Here is a 19,862-nt window from a genome sequence, read left to right as displayed (position 1 = left end):
TTTTCCCCTGTGCTTTTTGGTCATAGGCAAATTGCTTATGAGGGAAAGAAAAACTCAGATACAGCTGGAGAAGAATTAATCAGCTTAAAGTTTTAGGTTCTACATATTTAAAAGATATTTATATGATCATAAAATCTGGTTTTTGGTTTTGTTTTGTTTATTGAGCAAATCTGGATAGGAAGATTCTTTCCACTTGTTGGTCTCTACACTCTAATACTTTCAAAGAAGCTTAAAACTTTTCTTGTGTTTGATTGACACTCTATAAATCATAATATTTTCTTGTTAGATGTTTTCTTTATGATGCAAAGAATGGTTTCTTAAATCATGACAAATTGCTAAACCACACACACACACACACACACACACACACACACACACATTTCCTGTTTTCCTCACATAGACCTATCCACACACCTTCATTCATTCACACGAATTATAGACATGACTCAGAACAGCACAGTGACATATAGTTCACTCTATGCCTGTTAGGAATCAAGGTTCATGTTTAAGGTTTATGTTTCAAGAAGGTGCATCACAGGTAGGCATAATTGACAATGCATGGAATGGAATGGCTACATGGGAGTGCTGAAAGAATGGTGGCTGGCCTCTTAACACTCACTAACCCCTTATTTCCTAACTTCTCAGGTAGGAGAAGGTAACACTATTTAGAAGAGAAGGAGACTCTGTGATCATGTGTATTTATTGTGTATTTATTGCCTCCTGAGCTTTCCTACCAAATAAATACCAGTGTTAAGAAGAGGAAAATAAGGTAAAGGAGATGTCCCATAAGCTGTGTAGTGACTAGGACCTCCACTTCTCTTGCATATAATATGCTTGTTTATTGTGAACTAAAATTTATCTAATTCTTTAGGAAATTCTATTCCAGTGTTTGATATGCTCTGGAAATTGTGTTAGCCTAGTTGCATGTTAATGAAATTAATTATTGTATGAAAAGCTGTTTTAGTGAAAATGGTTAAAGTCATTCACCTTGGTGACAACAAAAGCTCAACTCAAATTGTGTGTAGTCATTAACTGTAATTAAAATAAAAGGCACATCGAATAGTTGTCCAAGTGACTGTAGTGAAGATGAATACCTGTTTTCCTAACAAGGACTTAGGATACGACTTTATAGAAATATCAGTTGCTTTTATGTTTAGAATAGTTTGGCATATAATGGGAACTTTAGGGGGAAAATAGCACTCTTACTTGATTTGCTTCCATTAGTCCCTTGAAATCAAAATCTGATTTGTAAAAGTTACCTTCACTTACTATTAGTTGTGTGTATATATATCTCTTTGTATCTATGAGCGTGTGTATATCTGTCTCTCTGTCTCTCTCTGTCTCTCTCTCTCCAATGATTGGAATTAATAAGAAATTCAGTTTTAGTAACACAAAAATAAGGTATAGTATAAAATTGATAGCAGAATTCATTCCAAATGACACAGGTCAGGTATTATCCCTACATTTTGAAAATCTCTCTTCAACTCAGCAAAAATTAGGATAAAAGCATTTTCTTAATGGCTGACAACTCTTACAGAAAATCAGTTTGATTATTTCCATGAATGTTCAAATGATTTCTCTCAAAGCTCCTGACCTTATCAGAAGGTGTGCTTACTGTGTTTTCATCTGAGGGAACTCAGGGCTTAGTTTTTTATATTTTCACAAAATGGAGAAAAAACACAGTGTAGTTCTCTGTGCAATTGTGTTCAGCCATAGCTTTCTAGAAGATGGAGAGAAGTAGTTAATACTAGATGATCTGGAATGGCTTCAGTCTTTCCTTTCAAAACATAACGTTTTCAGAAGTTTCTATGTCAATAAATATCAAATCAATTACATTTTCCTCATATAACCTCAGATGTACATGTTACTAAATTATATTTATTGTCTTGACTTTTAGCTGCCTCAAGTACTCACTGTTTCTTTAAGGTTTAAAGACTAATTTATTATGCAATCAGAACAAATAAAAAATGGCTTTGTTTGAGTTCTGATTTTTGAAGAGCAATACCAAAATCAAGTCCACTAAGGTTTTGTTTTAAAAGCACTTTTGATCATTAAAGGAAAGATGTAGATGTTTAGATTCTGAAACAGGAAAGTTCCTCCTGTGTTCTCCTGAATGCATATCATTTTTACTGTGACAGGATCAGAGAGTATAAGTGTGGATGACATTTTCTTAAAGAGAAACAAAATGGAAAACATGTATAATAACTCAATGCAATCTTTTGTTTTTCCTTACATCTTTCATATATATATGAATATGTGTGTGAGAGAGACTTTTTATAAGTTGAAGCTCATCTAATAAATGTGCATCGTATCCACAATTCTGGCAGTAATGTCTGTCTCCTTATCTGGCCTTAGGATTACTGTTAGATGAAAAAGCAACAGGGCGTGATACTTTCAGATATAGGAAGATGAATGGCAAATGGAATGCGGGTGAGATGGGGGCTAAAATTCATGTAATCCTTATTATGGGTTGGATTCTTTATATGTATTATTTTTTTACTTTGCTACTTTATCAAAAATGGGAAAATCTCTAGGTTTTTGATCATTTAAAATAGGTTTTGCTCTTATATTCTTAGCATTTATGAGTTGTCATAGCAATTTATTCTGTCTCTGTTTAGGAAAGCTTAAATCTAATTTCTAATTCTCTCAATTTTAGGGAAATCATGCTGTTTACATCATTTTGGGGGAGCAATTCTGATATGTTTTCATGTTTCTGACCATTGCAATGCAGATATCTATTGGCAACATAAAGTTTAAAACAGAACATCTGCAGCCAACAAAAAAACAGAACCACTGTGCACTGAAAATGTCAAAAATAGAAAGCTCTAATCAGAAGCAAGCAATACCACCACAGGACAGACAGGTCACGACACCGCGTTCACAGGATGCATCCCCCGCTCACTGGCGTAGGCCCTAAGTCCTACCCCTAAATTTTAATACTTTCGGTTCCATATACGTTGTAACCTTCTCTATAGGTTGCTAAATTGTGGGTATTCTGCGAGGAAGTTGGGTTAAAAGTCTGTGCACTCTTTGCCACCTTCATTCTCTTCGCCTCTGCCCTGGACTTGTAACAGAACTCTATCAGAGCCACCAGCATTGCTAAGCCCAAGCCGCCAACCAGAATGTAGAAGACGCCTGCCACGTTGCTCAGGCTCAAGGCGCTCGTCTTGTCCTAGAAAGGATAAAGACACAGCAGTTAACTATGGGAATGTCACATCCAAAAGGGAAAGGGACACATGAAGTCTAAATAGTCAATTGAAGTAAATCTTTAATTTAGCTGAGAATTATTTACAGGTATGTCACTGATGCAGGTTTATAGATTTAAATATAAAGCTTATTGCTCTTGGGAGAAGAAAATTATGATAATTACCAATAAATTACATATAATTACATTCCATAAAAACCCAAACATTTTATCATTACTAAATATGCAATGAAAAGCACTACACTTAACCATATGTAAGCATCCATATATTTACATAGGGAGACATAAGAAGACTTATATAGACTTTAAACATGTCATACTCAAAATATGAAAAAGAAAGTCTTTGGGCTTTAAATCCTTTAAAAGATCATTTTAGTGTTTAATATTTCTCTTGAATCGTTATCATTCCGAATTTCCTAGCTTTATATTACTAAGGTTCTTTAAATCATCAGTATGATACTATTCATCATTAACTTATCAAGCATGTGTAAATAATACGGCACCAGGGCATGCATTATTTATCCTTCCAGTGTATCCACAAACATACTGAACAATATTAATTTTGAGTTTTATATACTACTTAGCAATAGTATATGTAATATACTATTGTATATAAAAGATACAATAATATATAATACAATATACAGGAAGTATTATACTACTTTTAAATTTTAATTTAATTTAACGTTCTTTTTGAGTCAGGGTCTCATGTAGTCTAGGTTTGTATACTCTGCAGCTGAAGCGAACTTTGACTCCTGATTCTCATGCCTCGATCTCTCAAGTTTTAGCGTTACAGATATATGTCACCACTTCCAGCTTTTTAAAAATAAATTTTAATGAAATATATACAAATTTAGAAACAAATTATTTATGTTTATATTTTATTTATTTTACATATTTATACTTATTTTATGGATTAAAAACTTCATTGCCAGTTAAAATGCTTAACAGTTAATATTTTAGGTATATTATAGTTCAGATTCTCACTATAGTATTCCCTTATTTTCAGATGTAGAAATAGACAAACAGATGATTAGGAGATATTAAATTGTGACAATAACTAAAAAGAATTACCACAAACTGTATATATATATATATATATATATATATATATATATATATATATATATACATTAATGCAAAAAAGACTTAGGATGACCTAAAGAGTGTTCTGCAGCCATCATATATCCTAGAAAACCTTCCATGCAAAATCTGGTTCAAGTTCTTCAGTAGTTATATTAGGAAATTATTTAATTCAAGTGATGCATACATCTTTTTTATATATGCATTTGTCTGCTTGGCCATGTTATTTTAAGGTAACTTGGTTTTAATCATGTGCATTTATCTTACTTTACAACAGGATACAAGGTGACAGTTTATTATTTGGCCAGGCTTGTCTTACTCCACATTTGTTCAAAGGCAGACAATAATGATTAAATATGTGTAAGTTCTGAAAAATGACCTTTTAGTCTGACTTTGTTTCTTAGAATTAATACAAACTCCCCAAATGTTAGTCAGTCACTTGTTTCAATGTCTTACAATAACTACGAATTTGCTTTCTTTCTACAATACGGTATACAAAAAAAATTTTAAAAAAATTTAAAAAAAATTTAAAAAAATCTTCAATTATGGCTTAGGTAATACATATATCTTGAATGCTGGTTTTAAACATGTGCATCATCTGGCCTCTCTTAAATATATTCTATTATGTATACTGAATCAATGATAAAATTGGTTTTTTTCGAATGATAATAAATGTGTAACTTTGTACTTCCCAGACTCAGTCTATATGTTTCTGCCTTGCTCTGTAAGTAATTCCCAAGCAGGGACTGAGGAGATGGTCTGTGGTTAAGAGCACTTTCCAAAGGACCTGGGTTGGTTTTCCAGAATAGAAATACAGCTAACAACTGTTTGCAAATCCAGTTCCAGGGCATCCAATACCTGCTTCTGGGATCTGAGAATGCAGAAACATACATGCATGCAAATAAACATGCATACAAAATAAAAATAAGCAAATCTCCAAAGATAAATTCATGGACAAAGGACCTTAGAACTTGTGGAAATGCAGTGTTAATACTGAGTTTTGAAATAACGTATTTTGAGTGAATAGATGTGGAGGTTCATTTTATTGATCTGTCAAAACAGAAATTTGAAATAAAGCAGAATGCTTGGCAGTGTAGTCATATGACCCTGAGTGTTATTTAATATATTGACCTCCCCCATAACTGCTGATAAGTTTCCCATTTCCTGTTTTGAGAACCAACTTTTAAAATACATATTTTATCGTCTCTTTATCAAAAAAGAAACCTGACAAAGATTAGTGATAAATAAGTTTGAAATCAATATTGATATTGCTATTATTTTATATATATTTGAGTTAATTTAGTTTATTTTAAATCTTTCCTACTGGGAAGCAGTTTTATTGCCTATGGATAGGCTCTGTGGTTGAAATTTATGGCATTAAGTTCTAAATTAGGTAATGGCTAAGGAGACAGAAAAGTTCAGCGTTTAAAAGTTTCATAAACGTTGGATAATCGCTCCCCATTACTGTTCGTTTGACATACAAGAGCCCCGAACTGCACCGACTGACCTTGCTTCCCGAGTCCTTGGGTCCACATTCACCTTTATCGTACCACCATTTGTTTTTCAGCTTGTCTAAGACGCCTGCCTCACTGAGTTTCAAAACGGCAAGGTTTACAGGAGTTCTTCACGTGGAAAATAACATAAATAACATTATATATGTTATTTTATGTTATTCAAGTAAAACTACATTAGAATCGCATGGCAAAGTGACGGAGCAAAGGCCACAGTAGGCTCTATGTCTTGAACTGTAGGCCCAGGTTTGGAATCAGACATAAAACTGGGGCCTGCTCCATCGCTTTATGTAACAGGCACACGCTGCTAGGGAGGATTTTTAAATAAAAATGTATGCAATTACTGTGAATCCAAAACTATTGGCCTGGTTGGATTTCATGAACAATTGTAATTTTCCCCCATATATACGTGAGAAGCAATCAGAATCCAGGAACGGCATGCTTTTCTTCTTCAAAAAGAATAGAAGTGGCATCAAGCTACACCCTACCCGCTATGATTTAGCTAGTGAGCTTTTACTTACTTCCTACGACTACGTGGATGGTATCCATCAATGAATTGACTCCATAGTAAGTTTCATACGAGGGGAAGGGTATCTCCAGTATTGCTGACCAGGGGCCAGTTTAAGTAGTAAAGGTCTTTACAAGATAAATATGCCAGTTGATATTTTAAAGTATAAGCTTATGCTTGTATTTTCTTTCTGAATTACAGTATTTAATCTAAATGACATCAAAATAAGCAATCATCTGCCTAAAATTTTAAATTATTACAAATAAATTAATGATAATAAATAAAGATTCCAAGATTAAAAACGGCTTAACAACTAAATAGCTGGGCATTATCCAACCTTGGCATGTGATAGTCTGGCTTCATAGGTTTTTACTTAAAAATACATCAAAGAGTCAAAAATTTTGTTAAAAATTGTTTGTACAAATTTATAATAAAATCAGTTCCCCTCTAATCATAGTTCATTTTTTTCATGTGGAATAAAATATGATCAAAAATAAGCATGCTTTTGAACAGTGTCATAAAATTTTACTATGGTGTAGGTTTATTCTGTTTAAAAAATAATCAGTATTTGCCATGATCCTGAAGTTTTAGCTGTTTAGTGGTTAAAAATCTGCAATAATTTAAACCTCTATTAAAAGTTGTACTTTAGAATAGGCTCATTAGCGGTGCTGAAGTGAACTCAGTTGATCTAGGCCTTGTTGTTTATACCAGTCTAGCTGTATGCACACTTAGGATCCCCAGAGCTCAGCTCAGTCCTCTGAACTCCGTGATAATAAGGGCCTGAAACTTATTCTCTTCCTAAAATAGTACTTACCAAAATACCAACTGGCTCAATTAAATTAGTTAGAGGATTATATAGAAGATCAGTTTTTTTTTTTCTTGGAATTGGTACTATATAGGATTTATGTGTGTTGAGATCTGTATTTCCTGGGAATCTTTAATGTCTGGCAACTCTACTGCCTTGGTGCTACCATTACTAATATTAAAAAAAAAATGTTTAGGACTTCAAGTTAACATTCCAAAGCCTAAAAAGTATCCAACACATGATAGACAAATTATAATACAATGCAATGCATGTTTGAATGGGTTGGATTGAGAAATAGAGGATTTAGATACGGAAAACAAACGATGTGGGATATGAAAGTAGTCTCTCTTTTAACTTCCTTCTAGAAGAGCTAACGGCAGCATTTGTGGGTTAGATGAGGACTATTGCCACTTTTCCTCTACTCTCTGCATGTAAGCGTTCCCTCTATCCCCTCTCTCTTTCCCCTGCTTCGTTGTCTCTTCTGCTACTCGCCCAAGTAGCTTGGTTTTAGAGGGTGACGTTACACTGGCAGTCCAGATATCAGATATTTATTACTAGCTATATCTAATATTCACCCAGAGGAAGTGTACATATGAAGGAAGGCATGTGATCCCAGGAGAGCCCTTTTCAAGAGATGGGTGACTAATGCTTTCTTCTCTATCACAGCCTTTCTGCTTGTGAATAATTTTTTTCTATGACTGTCTCTTAGTCTTGCATTCATTTCCATGGTTTTAGCATCAGAGAATAAGTGTCTTATAAGTATAAAATTTAAAATCAGGCATCAACTGCTTTCAAGCAAAGGCCAAATTGAAACAGAGGAATTATGCGGTGGAATATAATTCCCAGGAATCTATAATTTAAGGATTATATCCACTACATGATTTTTACGAATGTTCACATTCATGTATATATCTGTATGTGTGACACTAAAGCACAGAAATACAAAAGATACTCATTATATAGCTGTTGTTAGTTCTATAATGATAGATATAGAACATTGCCAAAAATCTTAAAGTCAAGACTTAAAACCGCATACAGATATTGGCTTGTACAAAAAGTTTTACACATTGTCATCCATATTTTTACTGGTCTCCTGTCAATAAATGCATTTGTAATTTTACTCACTCTTAAGGATGGGTCTAAATTTTCATAATGATCAAAAATAGTTTTACAATAATATTAGTACAAGGAAAGGATTTTTAAACTAGATTTTATTTGCATATGATTTCTCATCTGCTGTTTTCCCTGGAAGATAAAAATCCTTTCTCTTACAACTCTTGTTAAACTTTTATGGCTGGAGCTTACTGTAGTCAGAGCTTCAGTGTTAGGAATGGGCGTCAGGCACTGATTTCTGTGTAGCTATAGTCTGTGACAGCCAAGCTGCTCCAGGAGCTCTCAGTAGTTCTGTTGTTGATTGTCTTAAACTGTAAGTTCCTTGAGGGAAAAGACAGGGAGTATGCCTCTTTCTCTCTGTAGGTGCTGCCACACTGTTCAATTAAACTAGAACTCTAATGTTTCCAGCTGACTGGAAGCTGAGAATTTCAATTACCCCCATCCAGTTACAATCCTGCAAAAGCAAGCTGGATCAATTCTTTCCTCACAGAAACCTTCCTGTGTGTGGGACAGGCTATGGTTATGATTTCTTCTTCCCAGATGACAAACCAAGTCATCTATTAAGATTTGTATCTCAAAACCAAATCAGTCAAATTTTGGATAGTTTGTTTGGAGACCTCTGTGGATTTGGTTTTATCTATCATCTATCTATTATCTATCTATCTATCTATCTATCTATCTATCTATCTATCTATCTATCTATCTATCTATCATCTATCTATTTATTTTATATCTGTAGTTTATACCCTTAACTGATGCTTTGGAACTTGCTGATTTTTTCCATTTATCACTTTTAATCCTTATTTTATCTCTTTTGAAGGAGATCAAGTAAAACAGTAGAAAAGAGGTAAGTTTCAAAAGAACAGTAGTTACTTGAAGAAGATACAGAGTGAATTTTAAATGTATAAGCACTACCAGGTAATTTGCTCTGACCTAAGTTAGGTTAGGATCTTTAAATATTATCTTTTCTCATGAATTCGTAGTAGGGTATTATTAACATTCAGATTGCAATGTCCTTATTCTTTCGGTGATAAGCCTTGAATGAATATGGAAACTAAACTCCCATGGGAAAACAGAACATACTATAATTTCATTTTAAGTGAGTATTTTATGTCAAATTTTACAACACTTTGGAAAGTTCTCTGGCAATACCAAAAATAGTGGTTTAGAACATAATTTTCTAGTTCATCTTTATGAAAACTATGACAATATACAGCAAGGGAATAAAAGGTTTGCTTTTAGGACTCCTAAAGTTAGACCAATGATTATGACCAGACCACACAAGCTTACTCAGGTCTGTGATACACCAAACAGTCTCTCCAACTCACTGACACAGTTTTGAACCCCTCATTTAATAAAGTCATAATGATTTTTGTTGTGTAGATTTTCCTAGCATACACATATTTCTGTTTTCCATGTTTTTCTCTAGACAGTCTTTTTCTTACCCTAAAATAGGATTGATAATCATATTTGTAGAAAAAATTAATTCATAAAGCATCTTTATACTGTCTGAAGGCTTGTGATTATAAACTATTCAAACAGAAATTTCTGACCACATAACATGTACTTTTAAAAATATGTATGTATGTATGTATGTATGTATGTATGTATGTATTTTTATGTGCACTGATGTTTTGCCTGTCCAATCCTCTTGAACTGGCACTTATAGACACTTGTGAGCTGCCATATGGGTGCTGGGAATTGAACCCTGGTCCTCTGGAAGAGCAACCAGTGCTTTTAACTTCTGACACATCTCTCTAATCCCAACATATACATTTTAAGTTTTCTGTTGCTGGTGTAGTATATTTTCTGACATTTCTAATTTTCACACAGGAATACTTTCTTCCTGATATATAAATATATGTATATGTTTATGAAAACCATTTGAAAATTCTAGGGACGTTTGAGTTCAAAATAAAATTAATTTATTCACTACACTTTGAGCTAATTGTATAATATAAGTGTGTATAATATAAATGTGTTCTCTTAAAATTTATTTGAGGCTTAAAGCTTTAATGTAATTGCACTGAAGTGGAGGGTCCTTTAAGAGGTCTGTGTAGTTGTAAGGGATCTGAGTTGTTGAAAGACTATATTAGCTTTCTGGAGGCTAGATTAAGTTTTGAGGGTCTGATTGGTTCTTAAAAGAGCAGGCTGTTACAAAGAAAGCAAACATGACTTCTTACTGTTCTCGTCTTTTCTCATAATCTAATCTCTCTGGTTTGGTTCTCACCTCCTCAATCTCTTACTCTATTCCACTTCTTTTCCACATAAATGCCATCTGTAGTTATGAAGTGTTCAGAGTTCGCGAGCAAGCTGCTTGGACTTTGTGCTTTCTTTACCAATTAATTAGGATCAGAGAACAATGAGAGGATTAAGAGAGATGGTGCATGGAATGGTGGCAAAATATTTACTCTTTCCCCTTCTACAGTACGGCTGGTTATTATAGGAAAATATTAATGAACTCAGTTTGAGAGTTTTTTAAGACTGGGATCAGGGTGGGGAGACCTGCAGATATGTAGACAGCTACTCATTGAAAATACAGATCCTACTCAAGTTTAGATGGTCTAGTGAGAAAAATTATAGTCCAGCCATATGATTTTAAAGGTATAATTTAAAGTTTTGATTAAGTTTTTAATGAGTTGAAGGTAGTTTCTCAGTCAGAATTTTTCTATTTTGTTGTTTTCTTCATCTGTAAACACAGTTACAGATATAGATGACACTGTTATATATAGAGAGATAGAGACAGAGACAGAGGAAGGTAGGGGTGATATTCTTCGAGGTCACAAGTTAGAATATCACTTAATTATACACCTTATTTTTTTAAGAAGTTAATAAGAAGTTAAAAAAATGATGAAGCAGGAATTATGTATGGTATGTGTGAAGTAAAGACAAAGATGTGGTAAGATTACTTTGTAGTCTTACTATTTTCTGCTTCATCCATTCATGAAAAACATTACATAAACCATGTAACTACTTTTGCACTGGTGCACTGTAATTCTTTGTCTGCGAAAGTTTTCTGGTTGGAACTCTAGACAAATCAAGGTGGAGTCACGTTATTGTTTTTAATTGGAAACATTTGGCAGAAGTCTGGCCAAACATTAATGTGGAAAACAAATCAACTTCACCCTTTTTTTCTATCATTACTTTCTCAGAAACTTTCTTCTTCCAAAACCACTTTCACAGGGCCCACTGCTGTAAAGCCAGAGTTTCCCACATTTTTTACCATTGAGCTTGTGAGTACGTCAGCAAACTAGTAATCGTTGCCAATATTTTTGCTTTGACAGTAATTGCATACTTGAGTTTGTGAAGGGGTTTGACTGACAGTCCATCTATGGACGAGTTTACCATATGTCTCCCAGCAGATGCACCTATTACTTAACATACTGTTTACCCGCTCTTGGTGACATTGAGGCTAACCTTGGAGTCACCTCCCCCGCTGCCACATTCTCCTTTGTCGTACCACCATTTGTTTTTCAATTTGTCCAAGAGGCCTTGTTCATTCAGTTTTAAAACTGCGAGGTTAACAGCATTTCTTGAAACGATAAAACATATTTTGTAAGAAACTGTAGAGCTGTTAAGATGTTAGAAGGAATGAGGACTTAGCTTTTTTGTAAGCTTCCCACAGATGCTAAATAAACCTCTCATTTTGCTATCTGGCAGCTCCTTACACAGAAGTCCAAATAAAAGGCAACTGCACCTCATTCAAATGGAGTCAGGCTGCAGTGCATGCTGCTGTACATTTACTCAGTTTGCTTAGTGTATGATAATTGATTACATTTTTTTTTTATTTTTGGAAAACTGTAGTAAACTTGTATTTTTTAGTAATACTAAAGTAACTACATTTTAATTCTTTTGCTTCTAAGAATGTCAATGGCCCAAAAGTGACTGAAATAAAAATTCATTTCCTGAAGGAAAGCAAACTGTCATAAAACAAAAACAAAAACTCATCACCAACAAAACAACAACAACAAAACAGCTACTAATTCAGATTCTCAGTTCCTGATCACAAAGAGTATGGCTTGATTATTATTCCTTTTCTGTATTACTTGTAGGGTCATTGATTCAGTGCTTTGAATTCTTTCAAAACTGCAGATTTCCAGGCTCCCTGACTGAAGTATCTAGGGAGGAGACACTAAGGGCACTTAGGGATGTTCTTGTATCAACTTTTTTTCTTTGTTTCTAGTCACTAGATTTAATTTAGAAATTAGAATCACAATTCTATTTTGACTATTTAAATTGAGCAATTGAACTCCAGGACATCATGGTGAATCTTTACCCAAACCATTTTAGGTAAGATTTTCTCTGCTTTTAGTTTCTCTGTGGAGGAATATTGACAGTGTATTTTATTCTCCAAGTGCTGTTAAAAAGAGTCATACGCTTTTGTCTTTCATTTATTTGATCTCTCCTTTTTTCACAGTAAGATTTGGAAATGACTAATGAACTCTTTCAAGACGACTTTCTAGCACTTAACCAGTCTTAGGATAAGCTTTATCTACTGTGGAGATGTGGACACAAATGTTCTGTCTGTGCTGTTTGCGAAGCACTAAGTTTGGTAATTTCTTCAAGACAAATGAATTACTAGTCAAACAAAACAAGCATATACATGGTTAGCATGATTTACCAGTAAAATGACATTTAGCTGTCTGACAACATGTTTTGGCTATTTGAAATTAAACTGTTTGTTCATGTGTTTATTCTCTTAAAATATATATTCCTTGTATTTCAGATAAATGATCTGCTTTTCTATTTCTGGGTAGGACAAACCATATGGAAAGCATATACTTCCTCTGAGGTAACTACATTCGTGTTCAAGAGTTAGATTATCACTTCCTATATGCTAATTAAATTGTTAGCTGTTTGTACATTCAGAAGGAAGTGCTACATTAGTGGAATAAAATTATTAACATATCTCCTAAATTGAACAACATTCTATAAACAATTTTATCACAAATAGGGCCAAATTAAAATGCATGTATGCATTTCATAAAGATAAGGAATCTCTAATTTAAAAAGATCTATTGTGAAGAAAAAAGTTACTCGAATTTGTTTTGGTCCTCAAAACTAAACCCTAAAGAAATTGGCAAATTTGACTTCAGTGAATTAAACTGTTAGTCTTCTATTTAGAAATTCTTATTATATACTTTAATCTTTGAACATTCATATTAGTTTGAGGTTTTAGAATGCAGTAGTATCTCAATTATTTCATATATTGGTTCATACATTCTTTTGATTAAAAGTAAAACTATTTCATGAGAGGGTTATTTAACAGGGTTATTAGTAATATCCAGATACAATTTCACAGCACAATAGAAAATAAAGAAACAAACAAAAAAGCAAAATAAAGGAATGAATAAAAAAATAAATTTGTATGTTGAGAAGATTGTTTGGAATCAAGCTCTCTTCAAAAATTATTCTTAGATAATATCTTTCTAATACAATCAAATAGGCCATGTAAAAACAATTTAGTTTCACACTGCTATCCATACATACAAATATTCATCTATGTTTGCTTGATAAGATATAAACACTTGACCAATAATTAAACAACTGCCCAGTTAACAATTAATCCACATACTTTTTTTGGTCTTCTGTGGTCCTTGGTAAAGTCTGCTTAATACCATCATGAATATAATTTACTTTTCTTCAGTAATAGAGTGTAGAAGGCATTAAAGACCCTTACTATTTAGAGACTGTATTCATTATGCCATTTTATCCATGGTAATCTAAAACTACATGACAGAAAATGTTATTTTCTTTGTAATAGATTTGTGCTGTCTCAAAGCCTCCTCAGATTGCTATTTAAACTTCAGAGTAAACTATATGTATATGCATCATTTTGAACTTGTTCTAAGAAATTAATTACTTTCACATAGTAGTAAGAATAGCAATTATCAGATGACATTCAATATGTAACATTTCTTTAATTATTTTACTAGAACTGTTAGAAAGTACTTTTTATTCAGTTCAGATGTTAAAGAAGCCCCTAAGAAAAGGTGGTAACCATGGTTACAGAGGCTAAAAAAACCATTAGGTCAGTCAGGATCTCAGAGAGCAGATCTCTACTGTTAAGTACTTTATTACTGCCTTGGAAACCCATTCATATATTTCAGTCATTGTCTCTAAAACATTGTCTCCAATATCAGAAACACTTGTTGATTGTCTGGGATATCCTGCCTACTTACACATCAAGAAATCTTTGATGGTTATTATATCGAACAAAAAGAGGAGAGTAGACACTGGAGGCTGATTCGTGCATTAATTAGACCTCTTGTATTAAATGCAACTTAAAGTCAACTTGAAAACAACTGATTTCTTAAAAGACAATGAGAGGGGTGGCTGGGTGGGTGGGTGCTGGTGGTGGTGGTGGTGGTGGTGATAGAAAAACAGAGTTGGCTACATTCTTGCTAGAGGGAAGAACTTCATCTGAGAACCCACAATGGGCTTTGTGGGTTGAAATAAATCCTAAGTAACTTATTTACTTGCCTTACATTTTATGCCTCATGGAAAGTTTAAATAAGAAAAGTCTCCCATTACCTTCCCCTGAAGCAAGGATTAGGGGAAGTGACTGCTTTGGGATGTGAGGTTCAGTTGCATAAATCCCAGGGTTTATGGAAAGTGCTGAGGGTTTTCATTCCTGAAACTACCCTCCAATTTCAGATTTTGGAAAATCACCTCACTGCCCTAATTTTCAAAGATGCCAATAATCCTAACAGATTCTCTTGTTTTTATTTGAAAAGCTACATAGACCCAAGTGCTGAATGGGATCTAAGAAGGAAATACTTGCACTTACTCACTTTGCAGAGTCTAATGCAAACAAGCTTTTTCTATTAAAAATAGAAAAAATAGGCACAGTCATCCTAGGTGTCTTTCTTGTGCCTCCACTAATGACTTTGTAAATTCTATTAATTAAATTAATTAAAAATATATGCTCTTGTATTTGCTGCATATCTCATTCCTGGTGCTCATTTCTATTCCATATTTTGCAATGTAATTTATTTTCCTGTTGGTGAGGCATTAACATGTACTTCTGGAACTATGTCTACCTAAATAAATGAGATAAATTTATAATGCTTAAGGCTGGTAAGGTTTTGTGATTAGGGTGGTGGTGACATAAGCATGTGTGTGAGCATGAGCACGCTCATCAGTACCTGATTCTGTGTGCATACATTTGTGAGGGGATAAAAGGTCAGGACTTTTCAGCTTTACTTCTTTGAGACATGGTCTTTCATTGACTCTAGCATTAGTAAGCTGGTAGCCAACAAACTTCAGTAATTTCAATTTCTCTGACCTCCACAATGGTAGAAAAATGAATGCACATCACCATACTCAGGCTTTGTTTTTTAAATGCAGCATTGTTTGAGACACTCATGTGTGTCTAGCAACTACTCTTACCCACTTAACGATTTCTCCAAATCTACATGATACAATTTTAAAATTCAAAATAGAAATAGAGTTCACTAATGATTCAGGAAAACTGAATGTAGTGTTACAGACATTTACACTTAGTGTCTATCAATGGAAAATGGGAACTACATATTGTTTGTAGATGAATAATTTGCAATAATTTCTTTACTCTGGCTGAAATGAATTCAGGACCATTTCACTTAACTGAACAAACATTTCATTATTGTCTAAGATGCCATATATCTATGCACCTGACAGATTTTGTTTTGTCTTGACTACTGTAAGATGGTACTACTCCTTTATTATCCAAATGTGGAAGAACCCAACCCTTTATTGTAGTCACATATAAAACATCTCTCCTCAGCCTTAAGCCTTAGATGTCTTTGCTGGAGAGTTTTCCTTATACTATTTCTAATAGAATTTAAATATCTGGTATTACAAATCCAACAATATTTACTTAAAAACTGTGGTTTTTATCAAAGACTCCAATAAATTCTAACATATTGGTTTTCAAAGAGCATCAAAATTATGTGAACTAATAAGAAATTGTATGACAGGTAAGAATTCCTTTAAAACTAGCAAAGATGTTTTAAGCAAAGGTGATTTTAAGCATTTTATGCCAGAGAAAATACAAAGCACAGAGAAGTAATACAACCTTACTGGAGCTAACATGGTGATTGCTGTGGGAGAACATAGACTGAAAATGGGTGACACCATTCCTGGGTTTGGGTGTGGCCCTGTACAAGAATAAAGAGTATGCCTATGTTCCTTTGTCTCTGCCCTAGACTGTAGGTGTGGTGTTACTAGCTCATTTGAGTTCCTTTGCTCTTGGGAACTCATGCCACTGCCTCTTTGATTTACTTACTATGTTGGGCTATAACCTGGAGTTGTCAACTGAAAGAAACCCAGAAGTTGCTTTTTGTCAGAGTATTGTATCACAGCAACCTTAAACTAGAACAGACACCTGGAACTGTTTTATTCAAGCCAAACATTCTAACTACTTTGTATCAACTCCAATCTAAAGAAGAAGCAGAATCTTGGTGGTATTGTCAAAGGGCTCAGGAAAATATTGGTTAGTTTGGAGTTTGCCATTGATTTTGGTATGCTTGGTTTTTGTCTCTTGAGTCAGGGGTTGGAAGTTTAGATGGTATACAGTAGACTGAGCGTAATTAAGTTCTTGGAGAGACCATCCTATTCAATGCTTCAACTAAGTCCCAGAGAGCTGAACAATGAAGAGATACTGGACTAGCTTTCAGAAAGTTTTTGTTGTTTGGTCTTTGGAATTTGCATGTCTATTTCTATTTTATTTGATAAGTATGTATGAAAAACGTTATTCTTCAAGGAATATTGTGATTACAGAGGCTACATGCAAGGCATTCGTGTATATAGAGGAGACCATTGAATGTTTTCTTCTATCATTGTTTTCCTTATTCCTCAAGACAGGGTTACTTATTATCCTGGATCTAGGCTGGCTCCAACCAGCCCTAGTGATCCCCCTGTCACTGGTCCCCAACAGTGTTGAGGTGAGAGGTGACCATGCCCAATAGACACATATGATTTGATTTATGGTCCTTGTGCTTGAGCAAACACTCTTATCTACTCAACCAACTCCTTAGGCCCTTAATTATGTTAACATTGAATATTTCAAGGTTAATCTTCATCAATATTTCATTGAGTTTAATTTCATATTGTTAATTCTAGATCATAGATTATAATTTGTAATGTACATTTAGTCATGGTAACTTTGATGAAAGTTGGATGTTTTCTTCAATATAAATGCAGGAAATTGTACACATTAACTGGTACATGATTACTGGTGGTACTTGGACTTTGGAAAGTTGATAATGCATAATGACTCAAATATCTGAACTAAACTCTAGAAACACCTGCTTTGAAATTAATTTGTGACTTCTCTTATGCATTCCTATCAGGAGAAGGAGATATAAAAACAAATTGATACCATGATGATTGCAAAATTTCAATAGAGAAGTTTTGAGTCTGTTATTTGTCAGGAAGTGATTTCCAAGGCTCTGCATTAATTTGTAATCATTAAGTAAACATACTATAACATCGATTTTAAAAATAGCTGCATGATAAGTGAATGGGAAAAATTAAAAAATTGTTGAGAAATACTTTCAGACACACTTAAGAAAATTAATAAAATACCAAGGAAGCTATCTCAATGAACTACTGTTAATTTCATTTTATTAGTGGGTTCTCTTTGAGGCCTTAAGGTCTACAGTGTCCATCCCCTCTACCTCATTGCTGTTTGCAAGTGCTACAAAAAGGAGTGTTGTATGAGGATACAACCAGATGCATTGTATGATGTTTCATGAGGTGCTTTGTGTTTTCTAGAAATGGAATTTAATTTTCAAGCTTAGTCATTATTAATCTAAAATAAAGTTCAGGGAACTAGAATCTGGTTGGGGTCAGTCACTGCATGTGTGATGTTCTATGACATGGTGCCATGCATGCCTAAGCCTTGCTCGGTGAAGATGAGGTTTCAGGCTCTGCCCTGTTCTAGACTTTGAATTCTTCTGCCATCTAGACTCTGCTCCTTATTCTTCCTAGTATAATTCTAGAATTCTTGTTCAGCCCATGAACCACAGATTGTATTTTCTTTTACAACCTCGTCTGTTTCCTAAAAACTTTCAAGGAGTGCTTTCAGGACTTAGAATCTTGAGAATTATTTTTTTTTAAGTTAATATGTGGGCTACAAGTTATCTTTTCTTTTTCACGTCACAGATTTAGTTGTAACCTAATGCCAGTTAGGTGACTTGTGCAGCAAAGCCCAGTTGGACTGAAGTCATCTGCCTTCTAGTCCAGTGCTCTTCTCCAAGTGCTTTGACTTTCTGCTCCTTGTCCAAGCCCTTCCCTGGGTGTTAATGCTGTTCCTATCCTGCAATGTCTCTCTTAGGAACTTGTCCATGTTCTGAGAATTTTGCCAGGCTTGGTAGGAATTTTCCCTGATTCACTTTTATCCACACTGCATGACTGACATTGCTGACTATTATACTCAAGTTCACATAAAACCCCAAGGTGGGTGGTCTTGTCAATTCAACATCTACTTCCTAACTATGGACAGAACAGGTGCAGGTAATCTTAAGCTTGGAATAAGATGCATATTTGAATACATACAATATTCTTGGTGGTCTAATCTCTATGTTCTGGATCCTTAGGAATAACATCACAAGGAAATGTAATCTTTTACATTAGATCAGAAAATTTACTCAGAAGAAATTGGTGGATAAAAACATACAATAAAACAGCAAGACCCAGCCACAAAACCCCAATGTAATATTTGAATTTTCACTTTCTTTCATTGTCTTAGTCAACCGTCTTTAAGACCTGTTATTCTGAAAAGTGCTCCTGAATTTGCATGTCATTTCTGCAGTACTGGCTGTTATCACTGATCTTGAGGTCTATTGGCTGTGTCACTGCCTCAGTACCTAAAGCCACAGTAAACTGTTCTCTGCAGCAAAATAGCACAGCAACAGACACCTTTTAGGATTTGTACTCACCTCAACATTTTAATGTAAGTACTCTGACATCAAGGTCTGTGTATGCTGTTAAAGTGTAATGTTTTTATCTTATGGTAAGACTGAATCTATTAAGTGAGAAAGGCCAGGTCTAAAGCTGAAGGCTACTCACTGGCAATACCTAATCAATGCTGTACTCTAATCTACTCAGTGTAGTAACTCTCTACGCACATTCTCTCTGACTCTAGCCATGGTAGTTTCCTCATAGCTCTAAAGGTATTTTGTTTAGAATTTACTACAAGCTCAAAAGACTCTTTCTGAAAACCTTTTCCCCCTTTCTCTCATATTTTCTATATCTTATGTTTCCCTATAATCACTGCTTAATCATTAAACCAATATTCACTGCTTCTCTGGGCCCTATTCATAACGTCTCAGATGCTTCTATGTAGGATAGACAATGGTTCCGTCATAGGTTTGTGTATAACATAGTATGTGTTTAGGTTCCATTTGCTCAGAGAGCAGCAGCTATATCTTAGATGTAAAACTAGACATACTGTGATACTCAATAACTGTTATTACACAGAATTATACAAGAAAGACACTGAAATTTTAACACTATAAGAATAATGTGAAATGATTTATCAACAAAATAATCTAAGAAGGTGCTTCATAGGGATTCTAGCTAAAGGTCTAGTTCATGTACTTTGTATCTCCAGAAGGAGAGAACACTGATAAAATCCGATAAAATTGATGT

The 19,862-nt window shown here is 34.2% G+C and overlaps 1 protein-coding gene across 2 annotated transcripts in view; it reads right to left on the bottom strand.

The window, feature by feature from the left end:
- Gria4 (glutamate ionotropic receptor AMPA type subunit 4) overlaps positions 1-19,862 on the bottom strand; it is a 368,088-nt gene that overhangs the window by 1,243 nt on the left and 346,983 nt on the right. Inside the window, exons 15-16 of one of the 2 annotated variants that reach the window (XM_028771311.1) lie at positions 11,643-11,757; positions 3,038-3,172 (exon numbers count right to left, since the gene is read on the bottom strand). In XM_028771311.1, coding sequence (XP_028627144.1) covers positions 3,038-3,172; positions 11,643-11,757 — 250 coding nt within the window. Of the gene's footprint in view, positions 1-3,037; positions 3,173-5,795; positions 5,911-11,642; positions 11,758-19,862 lie in introns of both variants that reach the window. The other variant, XM_028771310.1, reaches the window with a different exon arrangement.

This window comes from Grammomys surdaster, unplaced genomic scaffold, assembly GCF_004785775.1.
Source record: "Grammomys surdaster isolate TR1022 unplaced genomic scaffold, NIH_TR_1.0 206, whole genome shotgun sequence".
Classification (NCBI taxonomy): domain Eukaryota; kingdom Metazoa; phylum Chordata; class Mammalia; order Rodentia; family Muridae; genus Grammomys; species Grammomys surdaster.
This window is presented reverse-complemented; position numbering and strand designations above follow the sequence as displayed.